Source organism: Schistocerca nitens, chromosome 5 (assembly GCF_023898315.1).
Source record: "Schistocerca nitens isolate TAMUIC-IGC-003100 chromosome 5, iqSchNite1.1, whole genome shotgun sequence".
Classification (NCBI taxonomy): Eukaryota; Metazoa; Arthropoda; class Insecta; order Orthoptera; family Acrididae; genus Schistocerca; species Schistocerca nitens.
Genome location: NC_064618.1, coordinates 871,469,204 through 871,491,922, shown reverse-complemented (window position 1 = coordinate 871,491,922; position 22,719 = coordinate 871,469,204). Strand labels below are relative to the sequence as shown.

The 22,719-nt window shown below is 43.1% G+C and overlaps 1 protein-coding gene across 1 annotated transcript in view; it reads left to right on the top strand.

The window, feature by feature from the left end:
• LOC126260784 (ALK tyrosine kinase receptor-like) overlaps positions 1 to 22,719 on the top strand; it is a 514,129-nt gene that overhangs the window by 364,525 nt on the left and 126,885 nt on the right. Inside the window, exon 9 of the mRNA XM_049958121.1 lies at positions 10,757 to 10,906. Coding sequence (XP_049814078.1) covers positions 10,757 to 10,906 — 150 coding nt within the window. The remainder of the gene's footprint in view (positions 1 to 10,756; positions 10,907 to 22,719) is intronic.

Genomic DNA, 22,719 nt, shown 5'->3' with positions numbered 1-22,719 from the left:
TGTACGCTTTAGACAGACCCTGTTATAGGATGGTATTTAATTTTTACATTATTTACTTTGTGGTATTCTAATAGTAGCAATGTCAATTTTGAAACGCGTCTGTGATCCAGAAAATTACGTCTGAAGAATTTTGTCATCAGTCAATAGAAAAATAGAAAAAAACTACTATATTTTTTACATCAACAGCATTAATACTTCTGAAGGGCAGTAATATCCAAGCAGTTTAATACCCTACAATTCTAGGCATCGTGGTTATCGCATATGCATACGTTTTATAAAAACGTACGTATGTATGTAAGTTCCACTTCTCCCCGTAAGCCACTGGACCGATTTCAGCCAAACCTGGTACACATGTCACTTACTGTCCAGAAACAATCGCAGTAGGGGTAAGTACCACCTATCTATAAAAGCGCTGCGTTTGGGGATGAAGGAAGACTACAGAGCACGACGTGGGTATAATCAGGTTTTATTCATGCAGCGTTGCAGAATGAGAGCGTTAAGTACACGTAACTCCAAATCTTTATGAAACGAAAGGAAACATTTTCATCACTCACTACATTTTCGTTTTTCATGCGATAGCACTACCGCATCAGACGTGACGTTTACTGTTTATTCGGGACTCAGCTTTCAGACAGTATCAACATAAAACATGGAATGTACGTGTCAAAGTATGTCTTTGTACAACATGTAGTTTGGGAGATACGACGTCATAAACATTGACCTGCATGAAAAAGGAAACAGTAAGGCGAAAATCGCTGAAGATATAGATGAAGTATGTGTTCAAACACAGGGTGGCGCACGATAAGTCGCCCGATTTGTTTCATGAATAACGCATTTGTTGTTGACAAGATTTGTAATTTATTGATGTAGAAATAAGGAATTATTGTTATTGTTGTGGTCTTCAGTCCTCAGACTGGTTTGATGCAGCTCTCCATGCTACTCTATCCTGTGCAAGCTTCTTCATCTCCCAGTACTTACTGCAACCTACATCCTTCTGAATCTCCTTAGTGTATTCAGCTCTTGGTCACCCTCTACGATTTTTACCCTCCACGCTGCCATCCAATGCTAAATTTGTGATCCATCGATGCCTCAGAACATGTCCTACCAACCGGTCCCTTCTTCTAGTCAAGTTGTGCCACAAAGTCCTCTTCTCCCTAATTCTATTCAATACTTCCTTATTAGTTATGTGATCTACCCATATAATCTTCAGCATTCTTCTGTAGCACCACATTTCGAAAGCTTCTATTCTCTTCTTGTCTAAACTAGTTATCGTCCATGTTTCACTTCCACACATGGCTACACTCCATACAAATACTTAAGAAACGACTTCCTGACACTTAAATCTATACTCGATGTTAACAAATTTCTCCTCTTCAGAAACGATTTCCTTGCCATTGCCAGTCTACATTTTATATCCTCTCTACGTCGACCATAATCAGTTATTTTCCTCCCCAAATACCAAACTCCTTTACTACTTTAAGTGTCTCCTTTCCTAATCTAATTCCCTCAGCATCACCCGACTTAATTCGATTACATTCCATTATCCTCGTTTTGCTTTTGTTGATGTTCATGTTATACCCTCCTTTCAAGACAATGTCCATTCCGTTCAACTGCTCTTCCAAGTCCTTTGCTGTCACTGACAGAGTTACAATGTCATCGGCGAACCTCAAAGTTTTTATTTCTTCTCCATGGATTTTAATACCTACTCCGAATTTTTCTTTTGTTTCCTTTACTGCTTGCTCAATATACAGATTGAACAACATCGGGGAGAGGTTACAACCCCGTCTCACTCACTTCCCAACCACTGCCTTCCTTTCATGTCCCTCGACTCTTATAATTGCCATCTGGTTTCTGTACAAATTGTAAATAGCCTTTCGCTCCCTGTATTTTACCCCTGTCACCTTTAGAATTTGAAAGAGAGTATTCCAGTCAACATTGTCAAAAGCTTTCTCTAAGTCTACAAATGCTAGAAACGTAGGTTTGCCTTTCCTTAATCTATTTTCTAACATAAGTCGTAGGGTCAGTATTGCCTCACGTGTTCCAACATTTCTACGGAATCCAAACTGATCTTCCCCGAAGTCGGCTACTACCAGTTTTTCCATTCGTCTGTAAAGAATTCGCGTCAGTATTTTGCAGCCGTGGCTTATTAAACTGATAGTTCGGTAATTTTCACATCTGTCAACACCTGCTTTCTTTGGGATTGGAATTATTATATTCTTCTTGAAGTCTGAGGGTATTTCACCTGTCTCATACATCTTGCTCAGCAGATGGTAGAGTTTTGTCAGGACTGGCTCATTCAAGGCCGTCAGTAGTTCTAATGGAATGTTGTCTACTCCCGGGGCCTTGTTTAGACTCAGGTCTTTCAGTGCTCTGCCAAACTCTTCACAATACAGCTTGGAAATACAAGCTAATGAATCACTTGTTCAATGTGACTGCTGTTTTGGTTTACAACTTCTTCAATTCGCACACGTGCATTTGTCACGACTTTCCGACACAGATCTGGAATGGCGCGGCATAACTCCACAATGATGACCCTAAGTTGCACTACATTTTCGAGTTTTCTGTGGTAGATCTTCTCTTTAAGGAACCTCCAAAGGAAGAAGTCACATGGTTTAATGTCCGGGCTGTGGGGCGGCCACATTCCTCCTGCTGCATAACGTTCTGGAAATCTGTTTGACAATACCCTAAGGCCAAGTCTTTCGTGTAGGAAATGAAGCACAACGTTGGCAGTATGGGGGCGTGCTCCATCCTGCATGAACCACTGTGTCTGCAGTGGAAGACACGAGGCCACGAGTTGAGGAAAGAACTGATTTCGCATCATGTGTAAATAGCATTCACCGGTTACTGTAGCATCGAAGAAGAACGGACCGACGATTCCACGGCTTGACATCGCGACCCACACGCATTCTCCCCGTAGGTGTCTTTCGTGTGGATTATTCACGGAGGTTCACGTGCCCACAATCGAACGTTCTGTTTGTCCACAACAGCGTTCACGTAAAAATAAGCTTCGTCGGAAAACCACGTGTTGTGTAGCACTGCCTCTCGGTCTTGCTCGATTGCCCACCTTGCAAACTGCAGTCTCCCCTCTTTATCTCTCGCAGTAAGCTTATGCGCCCCAGTCATCTTGTGTGGATACAAGCGAAGGTTGAATTGAATAATTCTTTGTACAGATCGGCGTAAAATTCCCAACTCGGCACTGGCTCTTCTTGTTGATTTACTCGGACTACAAGTCAAAGCCACTCGAACTGCTTCAATGTTTTGCGGCGACCTCCAAATCAGACACTCCAAATCAGATCCAGTAACTTCCAATTTTTTATGTAATCTGCATATTGTCTATGGGACTGGAGCTCAACGTGTGCTGAAAGGAGCACGAAACCTTCTCTGTGTCAAAGTAACACTTCGTCGCCGCGAACAATAACACAATATTCGTCTTTTGTGCGACGATCAACCGTCCTTTGTCCGCCACCGCGGCAAACTGAAATGAGAGACTCACAAACGGAAGCGATGAAGTCGCAACGACATCAGGCATAATTTCCATGAACTGCACGAAGTTGAGCGCACAATTTGAAAGCTATTGCCCCAATAGTACACTTGTAGGATCAAAATCCAATAGGGTGACTTATTGTGCGCTACCCTGTACGTGTGAAATATGTTAACTATATGTGAAATATATTTGACATGTGCGAACGTGAAGGAAGCCGTGGGGACAAAGTTCATCCTAAACACTTGGAACGATTTCAGTCAAATTTGGTACACATGTTAGCTACAGTCTGGAAAGAAATACTCCAGGGGTAAGAACCACCAGCCTGCTATTGGATCAGCGTGATTACGTGGAAAGAGAAGTTGGGGGGGGGGGGGAGGAGATGGACAGATGGAAGATGGGGAGGGGAAACGGACAAAGAGAGGGGCAGTGAGAGAGAGAGAGAGGCGGGGGGAGGGAAGAAGGAGAGAGAAGAGGTTGGAGAAGATGCACAGAGAGATGAGGTGCAAGAGACAGGCAGAGACAGGAAGAGCTGGACAAAGAAATGAGGAGGTGACCAACAGGGAGAGGGGGAAGGAGGAGATGGATAGAGAGAGGGGGAGTTGGTGGACAGAGAGAGGGGGAAAGGAGATGGGCAGAGAGAGAGGTGGAGGAGATGTACAAAGAGATGGGGTAGAAGGAGGTGGACTTAGAGGGAGAGGAGGAGATTGACAGAGAGGGGGGAAGAACAAGTGGACACAGAGAGGGACAGGAGGAGATGAATACAGAGCGTTGGGTGGCGGAGGTGGACAGAGTGTGGAGGTGGAGGAGATTGACAGAGAAGGAGTGAAGGACTTGAACAGAGAACGAGTAGAGGAAACGGACAGACAGGGGTGGAGGAGATGGACAGAGAGGGTGTGAAGGAGGAGATAAAAGTTTGGAATAAATAAATACCCGGTCAATGCCAGGTGTTGAGTTTGTTATTGAATGAAAATGAAGTTAGTTGTAAGTTTGTGAACTGAATGTTAAATGAAGTACTTTTATGAAGTTCTAATGTATGAGTAAGAGGTTATATTATATAATTCAAGCCGATCATAAAGATTTCGTTGAACTGCACTAGGTAAGTGAAGCGACTGGAAGGAAACAAGTATGACTATGTGTTAATTTCTTCTGACAAGGGAACCTCCCCATCGTACCCCCCTCAGATTTAGCTACAAGTTGGAACAGTGGATAGGCCTTGAAAAACTTAACACAGATCAAACGAGAAAACAGGAAGAAGTTGTGTGGAACTATAAAAAAAATTAGCAAAATATACAAACTGAGTAGTCCACGTGCAACATATGCAACTTCAAGGGTAATGTGTAGTCAGGAGCGCCGTGGTCCTGTGGTTAGTGTGAGCAGCTGTGGAATGAGACGTCCATGGTTCAAGTCCTCCCACGAGTGAAAAATTTACTTTCTTTATTTTCGCAAAGTTATGATCTGTCCGTTCTTTCATTGACGTCTCTGTTCACTGTAATAAGTTTAGTGTCTGTGTTTTGCGACCGCACCGCAAAACCGTGCGATTAGTAGACGAAAAGACGTGCCTCTGCAATGGGAACTGAAAACATTTCATCGCAAGGTCATAGGTCAACCGATTCCTCCACAGGAAAACACGTCTGATATATTCTATACGATACTGTTGACGGCATGTGCGTCCCATGACAGTAATATGTTGTCGACCCACCTAACTTGTACACTTGGCGAATGAATAAAAAGATTCTTCTACCTTGCCCGATTTAGATTTTCTTGTGGATGTGATTATCACTCCCAAAAAAGTGATCGCATCGGATGGACAGACGGACAGATAATAATTGTCTGAAAACAAAAAATTAAAATTTTCACTCGAGGGAAGACTTGAACCACGGAAGTCTCACTCCAGAGCTGCTCACGCTAACAGGACCATGGCGCTCCTGACTGCACATTGCCCTTGAGGTTGTATATGTTGCACGTGGACTACTCAGTTAGTATATTTTGCTTATTTTTTTCATAGTTCCACACAACTTATTCCTTTTTTCTCGATTGATCTGTGTTCAGTTTTTCAAGGCCTATCCACTGTGCCAACTTATAACTAAATCTGAGGAGGGGTGCGATGGGGAGGTTCCCTTGTGAGGCTAACGTGCACAGCAGCAGTGAGACGGTGTCGATTTAGATATGCAGGCATGGATTTATGAAGGATTTGTTTTATGTACTAAGTGTGCCCTTTTCTTATGCCTTTGCCTTTTATGAGTTTGGCCTTAGTCTTTTATTAAATAGCCTCATCAAACTGATGATTTAAGTAATGTAACACAGCTGAAAGTTGTACGACGGGGTACCCAAAGGAACTGGAATTATCTTCTAAAAGTAGTTTAAAATTTGTAGCATAACAACGCTGTCACCTGCAAAATACTTTCAACTACAACTAATACATTTATCACAGCGGTAATTCCACTGCTCGAAATATTTTTTGTGGTCATCTTTAGAAATAGCTGTCAGCTCCTCCTCCTTTTCTCTCCATTTTTTCAATGTTGTCAAACTGGTATCCTTTCGTAGCCCTTTTCATGCGTGGAAATAAGAAAAAGTCGCATGGAGCCAGGTCAGGTGAGAAAGGTGGTTGGGCTGGTGGAACCATGCCATTTTTAGCCGAAAACTGTCTAACAGAGATGGCTGTGTGAGCAGGTGCGTTTTCGCGGTGGAAGAACCAGTCTCCTGTCTGATACAAATCGGGTTTTTTCGACGACGACCGAGCTCCAAAATAACCCACTAATCTCTGACAGTTCATAAATTGTCTGTCGACGGTCTTTGAGCACAAGCTCCAGAATTTTTCCAATATTTTCGTCGATTCGGACAGCTGACGGACGTCCAGAACGGGGTTTGTCATCCATCGACATGTCGCCGTTTTTAAATCGAGAAAACCACGCGTACACCTGAGTTTTTACCATAGTGTCATCTTGGTGAGCTGTTTTCAACATTAAAACTGTTTCAACAGCATTTTTGAAGAGTAGGAAACACAATTTCACAGCTGTAAGTTGTTCACTTAAAGTTGCCATCATACAAAACGAAACACGAACGAAACAGCGCTAGCAAAAGGAATCACTTCAGATGAACAGAAGAAATCAGGTCGAGAACACAGGCGGCACTGAACTGGCAACGAGTTGCGATGTGCGCGCCTAGCGGCAGAAACACGTACTGCACAAGCTTCGCCCACTAAGAGATTTCCGAAGAAGTAAATTTTAATATGAACAGTAATTCAGTTTAACGTTCTTTTTATTATAGCCGTTGTTCTGAAGATTGGTTTGGTGCAGCACTTCACCCTAGTCTGTCCTGTGCAAGCCTTTTCATCTCTGCATGACTACTGCTTATTTTAGTGAATCCTACGTCTCCCTTTACAGTTTTAACCCCCACACTTCCCTTCCTTACCATATGGACAGTTGCTTCTTGCCTAAGGCTGTACTGTACCAACTAATTTCTTCCTTTCGTCATTTTGTGCCACAAATTCTTCTCCTTCTTGTGATTCAGTATCCCTTCCTTAGTTGTCCTATTATCCGTCTTATCTTCAGCATTCTTCTGTAGCACGACATTTTCAGAGCTCCTGCTCTCTTAATTGAACTGTCTGCCGTCCACGCCACGCTTCCGAAAAAGGCTGCACTCCAGACAAATAGTTTCAGAAAAGATTTTCTAACAAGTAAATTTATGTTCGCTAATAGTCAGTTACTCAGCCGCCCAAACGAAAGAATACTAATCTACTGCTACCAGTTTCTCATTATTAATGTAATTCCTTCACCGTCGCCGTATATAATTCGATATCTCTCTCCAACTGATTCTGTCCTTTGGCGTCTCTATCAGAGACAAAGTTTACGGTTTTTATTTCTTCTCCCTAAATTTAAATTTCCGTTCCAGATATCTCCTTCGTTTCCTTGTCTGCTTACTCATTGCACAGATTGAGCAAATCTGGGGGAAGACTTGAATCCTTTTATATCCGAGCCTTATGATTTTGGACTTCTTCTGTACAAGCCTTACAAAACGTTTCGCTCCCTGTATTTTACCTCTTTCACCTTCATAACGTCAAGGAGTATATGCTAACCGACATTGTGAAAAGATTACTTCAACATATTACTGTATCCAAGCAGAGGTGGAGAAGTAAAGAGGAACGTCAAGCTTAAATTTCGAGGAGAAAGGAAGGGTCTGATTTATCTGCTGGGGTGGTTTTGAGATGTAACTATAGTAGTCGTTTCGTCTGTCTAAAGAAGCCTCAGTAGATTCTCAGATCTACAACTCCCGTGGATTTATTTATATTTATCTTGTGATCACTGGTTTGTGCAAGACTAATTATCCACGGATTCATATAGTGTTTGAGGTGATTTTAGGTGGTTCAAAAACAAAGAAAAGTTTTCCGTAATGTTTGTTTATTTATCGTTCAGTACAAAACCAAGATATATTACTACTCTCCCATGTAACAGTCCGTGTTACTAACATACTGTTTAATAGGACCGAATCACGAGACTCACTCTGCTAGTAACTGACCTATCTAACTGAACACTCCCCAGAACTGTGCACAACTGCTAACCTCCAGTTGAGGTGCTTCTTTCTTTAGAGTGGCACATCATATCTGTGGCATCAAACACACCGCACGCCAGAATTACAGAGCTTCTTATGAATGAAATGAATATTACAGTTTATAATGACGCTGAACGCCAGTTATCTATGTGATTCAGGTGGATCCAAATAGTATTCAGGGACCCTCACAGAATGAAAAGTTCTGCTTGCATGCAAACCATATTATAATATACTAGCGACCCCATCAGTGCTTCTCAGTTGCTAAATAAATATGAGAATCGGATATACATCCTAATCTCGTTCTTCCCCTCTCTCAGTCCATATTATCTCCTTCCTCCCCCGAAATTCCGCCCCCAATTTCTATCTCCTCCTGCCCGCACTCTCTGCGAATCAACTGCTTCATCGACCCTCTCTCCATTTCTTCCCCCACCTTTCACTCCATCTCTCCCCTCTTGTCCCTGACCTTGAGTCTTGTTTATTGTTGTAAATTCAGATTCCATAGTAGTGGTCTAAGCATAAGCGAATAAGCCATAAATACGACTTTACTGTTTTCTGTGAAACCAACAGTGAGAAAGAAAACAGAACAGTATATGTATATAATTATTGTTTAGAATTATATAAAAAGATTAAGAATATACATGGGAGAAGCAATCTGTCGAATGCCTTATATGCCCTTCCATCGTAGTTAAAACTAACTGCGATAAAGAAAAGGAAACCACACTTTTTGAGCAAAGAATAGCACAACATTTTTTCGCAGTCGGTTTTGACAGAAAACCTGTCCCTTCAGTCCATCAGTACATTTCGATCATAGATTACAAATATGTATAGGGCAAAGAACCTCTTAAGTTTCCGATGGATTTGTGAAATCATTGAAGTAAAATATATTATTTAGAGAACATTGTCTCTCGGATGAAACAAATCACCTTTATTAGGATATTTTGACCTTGTACATCTTCTGTGATATTTCAGTAATTTCAAAATACATTTCAAAGAAAATGTTTTGAAGTAAGTAGAAGAGGACTCCCACACCACGCCTCACAGGATTACTGGATGGAAGTAGGTCCCACAAAATTCATTGCGTCCCTTTGAATAAGAGGTGATTTGGAGTTACAATAGTCTACATGTTGGTAATGCAGGCGATAATTCTTGAAAGAAAAAACTGCAAAGGTAAATACGTGGAAAAAGATGGATGTGGAAAGAGGTAGATAGCTTCAAATAATTTTATGTGGTAGTTTAAAGTGCCTGTAAGTCATATCAGCATCAGCTGCCATTACATGGACATTAAAGTTACGATGTACGAATGGGCACAATTCTGAAGCTGCAGAGTAAGCATAGATCGTGTAGTTGCAATAGGTTTTTGATTTAAGGAAAAACTGGAGAATTTAGAACGATTATTTTTCAGTTTGACGTCAGTGCAATTCTCATGATATGATTGTGGTGTAGGAATGCAGTGTGCACGTGGGAGGGGGGGGGGGTGAAAAATTAACACTTGCGTGAATAAAACAGCAAAGGATCCCTCAAAGACTCCTCAGTTTGACAACACTGTCGTTACCACATGTGCCCTAGTGTTGAGCACATTAAAAATGTACCTGTACAGAGAGAACCATTCACCAGATTCCTAGGTGCCTGCGTGATAGGCAACCGTTTGTCACTGTCGAAGATGCAGCGAGGCATGCAGGGGATAATGCTGCTGCTTAGGGCCACTCAGCTGTGGGGCGTCGAAAGCCGCCTGTCCCGCAGGCACCGAGGAATCAGTGAAAGGTTGACCCTGTACAGGTACATTTTTAAAGTTCTCAACAAAGGTGTGTTGGTGGCACCAGCGGTGTTACTGAAATTAGGCACTTAGAAGGCCTCTTCGCACTTCTATTCACGCATGTGTCACATTCAACCCCCTGTATCCACACACCACAGGAGAACACGAAATATGAGGGATGAAAAGGCATAAACATCCTATTCTGCTTCGGATAACGTTCAAATTTCGTCGAGTGGTTTTGAACACTGTTGTGTACTAGAGCAAACATGGAGGTCGCCCTACACTCCATGTGGTGAGATGAGGTGAGATCACATTCATTGGGATTGCTGCCGCACGGTGTCCTTGGAGAAGCGTTGAATCCTTCAGAGGCTGTCAGCTGCCTCATAGGTTGTCAAGAACGTCGCCCTGTCACACATCATAGCTGAAACCGTCGTTGTAGACCATCAAATATGTGAAAATGAACGCTCCGAGGGAAGGGGTAGTTTTGTTGACCCCTTTATGACAGCTCCTGAGGACTTTTCCTGTCGATTCTGAGCAACATTGTTTCCGAAATGTTTTCCTCGCTCACCGATAAGAAAACTGTGTGATTCAATGCAGGGTGTCGCGGTTCTCATGTGAGTAGGGTGGCGGGGGCAGGGGACGGAGTAAAGGCCTTCCCATAGTGTAATACATCTACCGTCACGTTGTGCAGAATTGTGGTCAAATGTGACATCATTAGCCGATCATTACACCTCACGAAAACTTCTTAGATAAGGCCTTTTTTTCGCACGTGTCGATACCTTGATACTGAGGATGACGCTGCAGCGTGCTGGAGTTTTTTACCCTTACAGATGAAGGTCTTAGACACCACCGAGCCTAACGCGAGTCCATTGTGCTTGACTACTGCGCCGCCTCACCCTGTGTTCATTTCAGTAGTTTTGGTGTTGTGTAGTATGACAGTACAGTGGAGCGGTCTCGTGTGTCTCCAGCAGTCGGAGCGGCGCGAGCAGCACCTGGAGCCGGGCTGCTTCACGACGGTGCGCATCCCGAGCGAGGCGCCGCCAGAGACGACGCCGCTGCTGCAGTTCCCCAGGCACCGCCTGCGCCCGCTCGAGAAGCTGGGCGAGGGCGCCTTCGGCATGGTGAGTAAGCTACCCCCCAGACACCACTTGCAATCTACTGTCCGCTCTCACCCTGTGTCCACAACCAAACCGCTGTAACAGCTGCAGTACAAGCAACGTGGAAATACATCTGCATCAGTACATCGCACATCACTGTCCAGCAGAGACATGGGCAACCTTTGATGATCTGCAGGCGTGATTCCCACACTTAAGCTAGTGGGCCGCCTCATCACGTGATGTGACAGCAATGCTCCAAACACATAAAGGCGAAACTATAGCTTGAGTTACATTAATGTTTATGGAGTAACGGACCCATATGAATGACACTCATTTCCCAGTGTGCCAAGCAACAAATCATCCCTCAAAACACGCGTTTGTGAAAGTAAATTCATTTTATATTCATCCCATCCCATTTATATAGATGTCACAAACACTATTTCTCTATAGATATGATATAATCAAATTTTCCTCAAGACGTTTTCGTCTGATCTTTATCTACAATAGTGATGGCAGCTGAAGAAATGAATTAAAATTTGTGTCATGGCTGGGACTTGAGCTCCTTGGTTACTAGGCAGGTATGCTGGCCATTCCCCACCACAGCACTCCAGCTAACATGGCTGTACAACACACTACCCTAGGCCAATGCTCTCTGCAACACACACTTCAATCCATATCTTCAGCTTAATCTAAGAAGGGGATAATAAGCTGAAGATGTGAACTGAAGTTTGTGTTACGGAGGGCACTGGACTAGGCAGTAATTAGCTGTAGGGCTGTGGTGGTGTAATGGCTAGCAAACCTGCCTAGTAAGCAAGCAGCTCACGTTAAAGTCCCAACCGTGGCACAAATTTTAATTCATTTCTTCAGCTTCCATCACTATTTCTTTACTTACGACATTTTAAAATAGCTGTCTTAAAAAGTTCTGCAACGCGTTTGGTAAAGAAGCAATGTTCAAGACACGCAAATAAATGTAAACATCTGAAGATGTAATACCAGGCATCTTGAAAAGTCATCATGGAAATATAGACACCTATACAAGCAACAAGTTGCAGCAAGTTTATTAGAAAGCTTACATTCAATTTCAACAGTTTCAGTGTTGTAATAGGTCCACAATGCACAAGAATTATTTGATAATGTTAATACGAGAAAAAATATAAAAACGAAACATGGCAATGAGATAGACAATCCCAGACGACAAGCAGTTAGGAATAACTTCATGCTTTCGGGCAACACACAGGTCATTCGAGTGTGTTCGTATTCACAAACACTATTAGCAAGCACCTTTTAAATATTCCATAAGATTTCGGGATTCCAGCCGGATCTCATCGACTTCTTTCCACGATATTTCAGCTGATAACCTTACAGCCATCTTCAGACGAGTGTTTGACACTGGAGATTGCTAGTGCAAGTTGTTCTATTTATACTTAAAAGTGCCGCAGGCGCACATGCGCAAGTTACCGTAGCATGCGCGCCACCTGTCGATTCCAAGGCCCTCTACAATATTACTGCATCAATGGAGCGCCAACGAATGCGTGAAAAAAGTAAAACATGCACGCAGATATGTCCAAAACAATAATAGGAAAATTTCAATATTAAATTTAAAATTACTTGTCGCTCGACATGTCAGAAGCCATAAAAAGTTTTCTTTTGGTTGAAAGTAAAGAAATCAACGGGTCCCAGGCCTTATTCAATAAAAAGCCGCCATCGCGATTAATGAGATTTTCCGCTAAACGTATTTCGACGGATTCCTTCACAACTGAATCCCAGAAGGATCTCGATGGGGCCAAGATTTTCGTGGTCGAATAATCCATAGTATGTCCTGTGGATATACAATGTTCGGCTATGGCCGACTTACTGGGCTGTAAAAGGCGAGTGTGGCGCTCATGTTCAACGCAGCGGTCGTGTACTGTGCGTGTGGTCTGACCAATGTAGGCTTTCCCACACTCGCAAGGTATTTTATAAATTCCAGCCTTCCGTAATCCTAGATCATCCTTGGCTGAGCCCAGAAGAGCACGAGCCTTTGTAGGTGGCCGGAAGATTGCTTTCACGCGATGTTTCTTTAAAATTCTGCCTACTTTCGATGAAATGTTCCCGACATATGGGAGAAATGCTCTGGACTTAAACACCTCCTTATCCTCTTGATCCTGTGGGTGGTCACGATTTTTCCTCCTTAAAGCAGTACTGACCTGATGTGCAGAATATCCATTATGTTGACCGAATCCTTCAGCTGTAGTGTTCTCAGTCTATTGATAAATAGTAAGTTTCGATGTCGTTTCACTCTTCACGAGGGTCCCTCTTTTGGATTCATTGTCACTTATCGGCAATAAGTTTACGGCCGATATAACGGCGCTGTTTCATCATGCCCTGTCCTCTACTTACTTTCTATTTGTTGTTGTTGTGGTCTTCAGTCCTGAGACTGGTTTGATGCAGCTCTCCATGCTACTCTATCCTGTGCAAGCTTCTTCATCTCCCAGTACCTACTGCAACCTACATCCTTCTGAATCTGCTTAGTGTATTGATCTCTTGGTCTCCCTCTACGATTTTTACCCTCCACGCTGCCCTCCAATGCTAAATTTGTGATCCCTTGATGCCTCAAAACATGTCCTACCAACCGATCCCTTCTTCTAGTCAAGTTGTGCCACAAACTTCTCTTCTCTCCAATCCTATTCAATACTTCCTCATTAGTTACGTGATCTACCCACCTTATCTTCAGCATTCTTCTGTAGCACCACATTTCGAAAGCTTCTATTCTCTTCTTGTCCAAACTAGTTATCGTCCATGTCTCACTTCCATACATGGCTACACTCCATACAAATACTTTCAGAAACGACTTCCTGACACCTAAATCTATACTCGATGTTAACAAATTTCTCTTCTTGAGAAACGCTTTCCTTGCCATTGCCAGTCTACATTTTATATCCTCCGACCATCATCGGTTATTTTACTCCCTAAATAGCAAAACTCCTTTACTACTTTAAGTGTCTCATTTCCTAATCTAATTCCCTCAGCATCACCCGACTTAATTTGACTACATTCCATTATCCTCGTTTTGCTTTTGTTGATGTTCATCTTATATCCTCCTTTCAAGACACTGTCCATTCCATTCAACTGCTCTTCCAAGTCCTTTGCTGTCTCTGACAGAATTACAATGTCATCGGCGAACCTCAAAGTTTTTACTTCTTCTCCATGAATTTTAATACCTACTCCGAATTTTTCTTTTGTTTCCTTTACTGCTTGCTCAATATACAGATTGAATAACATCGGGGAGAGGCTACAACCCTGTCTCACTCCTTTCCCAACCACTGCTTCCCTTTCATGCCCCTCGACTCTTATAACTGCCATCTGGTTTCTGTACAAATTGTAAATAGCCTTTCGCTCCCTGTATTTTACCCCTGCCACCTTCAGAATTTGAAAGAGAGTATTCCAGTCAACATTGTCAAAAGCTTTCTCTAAGTCTACAAATGCTAGAAACGTAGGTTTGCCTTTTCTTAATCTTTCTTCCAAGATAAGTCGTAAGGTCAGTATTGCCTCACGTGTTCCAACATTCCTACGGAATCCAAACTGATCTTCCCCGAGGTCAGCTTCTACCAGTTTTTCCATTCGTCTGTAAAGAATTCGCGTTAGTATTTTGCAGCTGTGACTTATTAAACTGATAGTTCGGTAATTTTCACATCTGTCAACACCTGCTTTCTTTGGGATTGGAATTATTATATTCTTCTTGAAGTCTGAGGGTATTTCGCCCGTCTCATACATCGTGCTCACCAGATGGTAGAGTTTTGTCATGACTGGCTCTCCCGAGGCCATCAGTAGTTCTAGTGGAATGTTGTCTACTCCCGGGGCCTTGTTTCGACTCAGGTCTTTCAGTGCTCTGTCAAACTCTTCACGCAGTATCTTATCTCCCATTTCATCTTCATCTACATCCTCTTCCATTTCCATAATATTGTCCTCAAGAACATCTCCCTTGTATAAACCCTCTATATACTCCTTCCACCTTTCTACCTTCCCTTCTTTGCTTAGAACTGGGTTTCCATCTGAGCTCTTGATATTCATACAAGTGGTTCTCTTCTCTCCAAAGGTCTCTTTAATTTTCCTGTAGGCAGTATCTATCTTACCCCTAGTGAGATAAGCCTCTACATCCTTACATTTGTCCTCTAGCCATCCCTGCTTAGCCATTTTGCACTTCCTGTCGATCTCATTTTTGAGACGTTTGTATTCCTTTTTGCCTGCTTCATTTACTGCATTTTTATATTTTCTCCTTTCATCAATTAAATTCAATATTTCTTCTGTTACCCAAGGATTTCTATTAGCCCTCGTCTTTTTACCTACTTGATCGTCTGCTGCCTTCACCACTTCATCCCTCAGAGCTACCCATTCTTCTTCTACTGTATTTCTTTCCCCCATTCCTGTCAATTGTTCCCTTATGCTCTCCCTGAAACTCTCTACAACCTCTGGTTCTTTCAGTTTATCCAGGTCCCATCTCCTTAAATTCCCACCTTTTTGCAGTTTCTTCAGTTTCAATCTGCAGTTCATAACCAATAGATTGTGGTCAGAATCCACATCTGCCCCAGGAAATGTCTTACAATTTAAAACCTGGTTCCTAAATCTCTGTCTTACCATTATATAATCTATCTGAAACCTGTCAGTATCTCCTGGCTTCTTCCATGTATACAGCCTCCTTTCATGATTCTTGAACCAAGTGTTAGCTATGATTAAGTTATGCTCTGTGCAAAATTCTACAAGGCGGCTTCCTCTTTCATTCCTTCCCCCCAATCCATATTCACCTACTATGTTTCCTTCTCTCCCTTTTCCTACTGACGAATTCCAGTCACCCATGACTATTAAATTTTCGTCTCCCTTCACTACCTGAATAATTTCTTTTATCTCGTCATACATTTCATCTATTTCTTCATCATCTGCAGAGCTAGTTGGCATATATACTTGTACTACTGTAGTAGGCATGGGCTTTGTGTCTAACTTGGCCACAATAATGCGTTCACTATGCTGTTTGTAGTAGCTAACCCGCACTCCTATTTTTTTATTCATTATTAAACCTACTCCTGCATTACCCCTATTTGATTTTGTATTTATAACCCTGTAATCACCTGACCAAAAGTCTTGTTCCTCCTGCCACCGAACTTCACTAATTCCCACTATATCTAACTTTAACCTATCCATTTCCCTTTTTAAATTTTCTAACCTACCTGCCCGATTAAGGGATCTGACATTCCACGCTCCGATCCGTAGAACGCCAGTTTTCTTTCTCCTGATAACGACGTCCTCTTGAGTAGTCCCCGCCCGGAGATCCGAATGGGGGACTATTTTACCTCCGGAATATTTTACCCAAGAGGACGCCATCATCATTTAATCATACAGTAGAGCTGCATGTCCTCGGGAAAAATTACGGCTGTAGTTTCCCCTTGCTTTCAGCCGTTCGCAGTACCAGCACAGCAAGGCCGTTTTGGTTAATGTTACAAGGCCAGATCAGTCAATCATCCAGACTGTTGCCCCTGCAACTACTGAAAAGGCTGCTGCCCCTCTTCAGGAACCACATGTTTGTCTGGCCTCTCAACAGATACCCCTCCGTTGTGGTTGCACCTACGGTACGGCCATCTGTATCGCTGAGGCACGCAAGCCTCCCCACCAACGGCAAGGTCCATGGTTCATGGGGGGGACTTTCTATTTAATAATGATTATTTTGAGCAACTTGACGGTGTTGCCATGGGCAGTCCTCTGTCCCCTCTGGTAGCCAACTTTTATATGGAAGACTTTGAGGAGAGGGCTCTCGATTCGGCGATGTTGAAACCAACAGTCTTCTGGCGGTACGTGGACGATACCTTTGTAGTGTGGCCTCACGGTGAAGAAGAGCTTTCACGGTTTTTACAACATCTGAATTCCATCCACATAAACATTCAGTGTACGATGGAAGTTGAAAAGGATGGTTGCCTACCATTTCTGGACGTCATGGTTAAACGCAAGGTGGATGGGTCATTGGGGCATTCTGTCTATCGAAAACCCACGCATACGGATCTGTACCTACAAGCGTCAAGCTGTCATCACCCGTCACAAACTATGGGTGTTCTTCGAACGTTGGTGCATAGGGCACATGTCGTGTCTGATAAAGACAGCCTTGCAGACGAATTAGAGCACTTGAAATCGGTATTTCAACATAATTGATATTCTGCACATCAGGTCAGTACTGCTTTAAGGAGGAAAAATCGTGACCACCCACGGGATCAAAAGGATAAGGAGGTGTTTAAGTCCAGAGCATTTCTCCCATATGTCGGGAACATTTCATCGAAAGTAGTCAGAATTTTAAAGAAACATCGCGTGAAAGCAATCTTCCGGCCACCTACAAAGGCTCGTGCTCTTCTGGGCTCAGCCAAGGATGATCTAGGATTACGGAAGGCTGAAATTTATAAAATACCTTGCGAGTGTGGGAAAGCCTACATTGGTCAGACCACACGCACAGTACACGACCGCTGCGTTGAACATGAGCGCCACACTCGCCTTTTACAGCCCAGTAAGTCGGCCATAGCCGAACATTGTATATCCACAGGACATACTATGGATTATTCGACCACGAAAATCTTGGCCCCATCGAGATCCTTCTGGGATTCAGTTGTGAAGGAATCCGTCGAAATACGTTTAGCGGAAAATCTCATTAATCGCGATGACGGCTTTTTATTGAATAAGGTCTGGGACCCGTTGATTTCTTTACTTTCAACCAAAAGAAAACTTTTTATGGCTTCTGACATGTCGAGCGACAAGTAATTTTAAATTTAATATTGAAATTTTCCTATTATTGTTTTGGACACATCTGCGTGCATGTTTTACTTTTTTCACGCATTCGTTGGCGCTCCATAGATGCAGTAATATTGTAGAGGGCCTTGGAATCGACAGGTGGCGCGCATGCTACGGTAACTTGCGCATGCGCGCCTGCGGCACTTTTAATTATAGATAGAGCGACTTGCACTAGCAGTCTCCAGTGTCAAACACTCGCCTGAAGATGGCTGTAAGGTTGTCAGCGGAAATATCGTGGAAAGAAGTCGATGAGATCTGGCTGCAATCCCGAAATCTTATGGAATATTCGATACGCCGGGAAAATTTCAAGAGTCACACCTTTTAAATACTTGCCCAGAAAATAAATTGAGCCATCGTTTCTTTGTTCATTTGAAAAAAACTTAAACGTCTAAATCGCTTAAGGTGAGTTCTAAAGGAAATTTTTTTTCATGTTTTCGGATTTTTACCTCATTATAAAATTTGCAATTTTCCGAATAAAATTATATATGTATCACCTATAAACTCACAGGGGAAGTATTTTATTTTATCTTTTTAAATATAATCTACACCAGTTGAAAATGTCAAAATTTTTTGCATTACTTCAAGATATAATAAAATCGGCAATTTTTATATGTAGAATCTGTGGATTGCTGTGATATAAAGATCATTCCCAGAAGAGGATGGGCACCAGGTTGAGGAATTGATGGACTACAGCACTTTTATGGGATGGCCATTAGAAATAACACTGAGGATTTGTTGAAAATGAAGCAGGCAGCATGGGCTGCCTTCTTCCCCAGACCGTCAACTGATGAAAAACTAGTACACCACCTTTGCTCTCCTGGACCTGATTGATGGTGCAATTACCGCAATGCCCAGTACTGAAACAGTTCATACAGCCATAAACATTCCATCCCAGCAGCAGTCATGGATATCATGAAACCTATTTACAGAGACCTGGCAAATCCTGAATTACTGAAGAAGTGTCTGCATGGGCAGACTCAAAATCCCAGTAAGTCGTTCAATAATATTATATGGACTCGCTTACCAAAAACTGTGTTTCTTGGAATGAAGACACTGAAGTGGGGAGTCAGTGATGCTGTTATTGCTTTTAACGATGACAATATTGGCATGGTGAAAGTGCTACAGCATATGGGAATTAATCCTGGAGCAAACTGCATCAGAGAACTTGAACGGATGGACACGGTTCGCACTGCTAAGGCAGGTAAAAGAATAAGTATGTGGTGCTGTGAAATTTTGTTGTTCATGATGATTTAATCGCATCTTTAGGTGCGTACATACAACTGATTTTTCACTGGATCATTAAAAATACACGGTATCACAACGTTATGATGGCGCTCGACTTGTCAGAACAGATTTATTTGAAGTTAATAGTTTTTAACAAGTTTTTGAAAAGAAATAACTAATGTACCCAAACCGTAAAATCAGTTTCATTTTGCCCACACTCCATAAAAATATACCTGGCACATAGTAGGTTTACGTCCTATAGTGTGAATTGTCGGTGGTGTACCTAGTTTGGTTAAATATCTTAAGTTGGCTCTGTATATCTGGCGTAAGTAAATCATCAAACATCAGATCAATGTTAAAGGCATCATCTGACGACGACATTAGACAAGGATCTCAATGAACTCAGTTTATCACACATGAACGTAATTACATTCACAATAAACTATGAGACAAACGTTATATCACTAGTCTAACGCTTTGGCAATGTGGGTAGGGGATTGGCAATGCGACTCAAGTGAACGCACCCCTGGACAAAACGTTCACATTCGCGAGAGTCGTACCACGAATGCCGAAGGTCAGTGCATAGAAATTAATCGGCTACAGAAGGATATGTGTGAGCATCTATTGCCACAATTGACGGCATGTTGAACCTATGCCTACTAATAAGTTTTCAAAATGAAGCTCGAAGTTACTGAACGTCGTTATAAATAATTCGTCTTCCCGTAAAGAGTTCGCTTCGCTGTTGTGGCTGGATCTCACCACACATTATAATCTGCAAGTGGTGTCTGAAGTGGCCGAAAAACCAGTCATTGACTCTGCACAAACGATTGCCCCTGTCTGCGTGTAATTTCAACTCAGCCACATGAGAAAGCTCGTTCTACACCAGCCTGGAGAAGTCGACTAGAAGTGAAGGCTGCCCTTGCAGAAGCCTGCTCATCAAGTAACTTTCTGCAGAGCACTTCTGGCAGAGAAAACGTTGTGCCCTTTGTTTTTCGCCGTCGCGTAATTTGTGATGGGCTAAATAATAATTCTTATGAGTGGCAGCCAGCAAGAACTTATGTTACATGTCGCTGGTCTCCCTCCGTTACTCTCATTTGAAGTGTTAACCAGTTAAACAAACTTGTTGGTTTTGGTACTCCAAAATGTGTCTATCTCCCTGTCTCTGTCTACTCTTGTGTACTGATCAATCTGGAAGAACAAAGGTCCCACTTCCTGCTCCCAATTCTAAACTATTCAGTTAACCAGTGTTAGCTGTTTTTAACTGCCTGATTTTGCAGTACCTAGTTCAGCCGACGGCATCTCACGATCTTCAAAGAAGTTCTAAATTTTCTGTTCCCGTTTCACTTTCTAAGACGCTACCTCAGGAGCCTGCGTTTTGCAGTGGATATTGACTGCCTGCAGTTACTCTCCGCGGTGCTATTTTTTATGGGAGTCTGCCGTAACGTTCCATGCATGCCGTGAGCAAATAGTTCGCTAAAAACAATTTTTTGGTGTCCCCACACATCCTGGAGACGTAATCTACAATTTATGACTTTGGTCAGTCAGTACAACTGTGGCCTTCTTTCTTGACATATACTGGCCCACCTCTACGTGCGTGCCGGTTCGGGGTGAGCGGCTGTTCTGCAAATGGGGGCGGGAGACGGACTCCTTGCACTTTACAACCCTGTCGCACTTCCTCATTGTTCGTGGAGTCCAGTTTGGTTCCATAATGAATCCTCATTTAGCTTTGCATGCAGTTTAGTATAGAGAATTGTAATCTAAGTAGTCAAATGTTGGCAATCACTGGTACTGAATCACATTTGATTATCCAGTGCGGATTAATTTATTCCCATTAGATTTGATTGTCTCTTGTGGGTTTTACATGATTTACAGGACAGTTCGGTAAAACCGGGCCGGCCGCTGTGGCCAAGTTGTTCTAGGCGCTTCAGTCTGGAACCGCGAAACCGCGACGGTCGTAGAGTCGAATCCTGCCTCGGGCATGGGTGTGTGTGATGTCCTTAGGTTAGTTAGGTTTAAGTAGTTCTACGTTCTAGGGGACTGATGACCTCAGATGTTAGGTCCCATAGTGCTCAGAGCCATTTTTGGTAAAACCGGTCGGATATCAATATCAATCCGGGTTCCCGGGTTCGATTCCCGGCGGGGTCAGGGATTTTCTCTGCCTCGTGATGGCTGGGTGTTGTGTGCTGTCCTTAGGTTAGTTAGGTTTAAGTAGTTCTAAGTTCTAGGGGACTGATGACCTCAGAAGTTAAGTCCCATAGTGCTCAGAGCCATTTGAACCAAGCCAATCAATATCAATACAAAAGCATCACAGCTAACATTCCACTTGGTCATGTGACTTCCACTGCCATGGCTGGTTGTAAGCCATAAATGTAAAATGGAACAACTTCGATCGGAGAAGGCAAATGAATGCGCTTGACTTACGTACGATACGAGGAATCATACGGCGCTACAAAGGGTAAGTACAAGTAACGTATTAAAGATTCAGTGGAAATGAACGGAGGTGTGGGAGCATGATGCTAGAGGTCTCGCAGTTAGAATGGACGTCACGCGGCGTTAGGGACTCGTGACTGTAGCACCAACGGGGGTTCGCCCTGCAACATGAGGTAGTTGAAGGAACGACAAATAGAAAAGGAGAGAGAGAGGAGGGGTGTGTGTGTGTGTGTGTGTGTGTGTGTGTGTGTGTGTGTGTGTGTCATGCACCGAGCAGCTGCGGTATAGCGTAGTGGCATTCTTCATTCTAATATGACATGGAGATATCTGCATAGATCATTTGGAAACTGGGAGGAAGTGTGTCGAGTGAAACCGAGGCGTCCTGGGGGGGGACTGATGACCTCAGAAGTTGTCCCATAGCGCTCAGAGCCATTTGAACCATTTTGAAACCGAAGAATTTAGTATCGCTCAAAGCATTTGTGCTTGAGGATCATTCAGAACCACAGCCAGTGCCGCTTGATGGAGAGAAGGTGGCCCGACAAGGCCCACTACAGCAGCATATAAAGGCTACATTGCCCAACAGGCAAGAAGGGACCGACGACGGCCAGCGGGTGCAATGGCGTCTGCATATAAGAGTACTGCCACCCACGCAGTCTCACCTTGCACTGTGGCACAGCGACTGCAAAAGTGGTGGCCTTCTGCCCCGACAACCAGTGAGTTGTGTTCCGTTGCACACACGCACACCGACAGCACAGTTGCGACCCTGCCAAGAGCACGGGAGCTGGACCGAAGAGCAGCGGGCCCAGAGCTATTCTCGGATGAGAGCAGATTCAGAGCCACAGGGACCCCTAGAGTGCGAGGTCGCGAGTTCAACCTTTAGTAAGGCTCACTTGAAACTGTTCTAGTAATTATAATGACGGGAAAAATGTTAGCTGTCAATGAGGCACCATGTGCATCAGGAGGGTGACGTAAAATGAGTGTTCGGGAGGTGCAGAGATCGAACTTCTGTTGTATGTTTGTATTGGACTTTGCAAAATTCTAGAAATGTTCAAAACGAACCATTAACCTGCACCTTGAACACCGAATGAAAGATGGTGTGCCACAGTGATTAGAAAGGTTCGCACCATCAAGACCGAAGACGACCTCCTTGTGAGTTACAAACTGTGCGGCACTTTCAGCTTGATAACCACTCTTAAGGAATGCATATAGAATCACAATCGTGTAACGGCGTGATGCGAACTGATGGAATCTGATGGCATGGAACCGAATGCGAAACAGTCTGTCGTGGAGCTTATCGTGATACTGGCTGTCCTTCAAGGCGTACATGCACATAGTGCGGTAATATATGAACTTTATAGGCACGGGAAAACATCCAGAGCTGT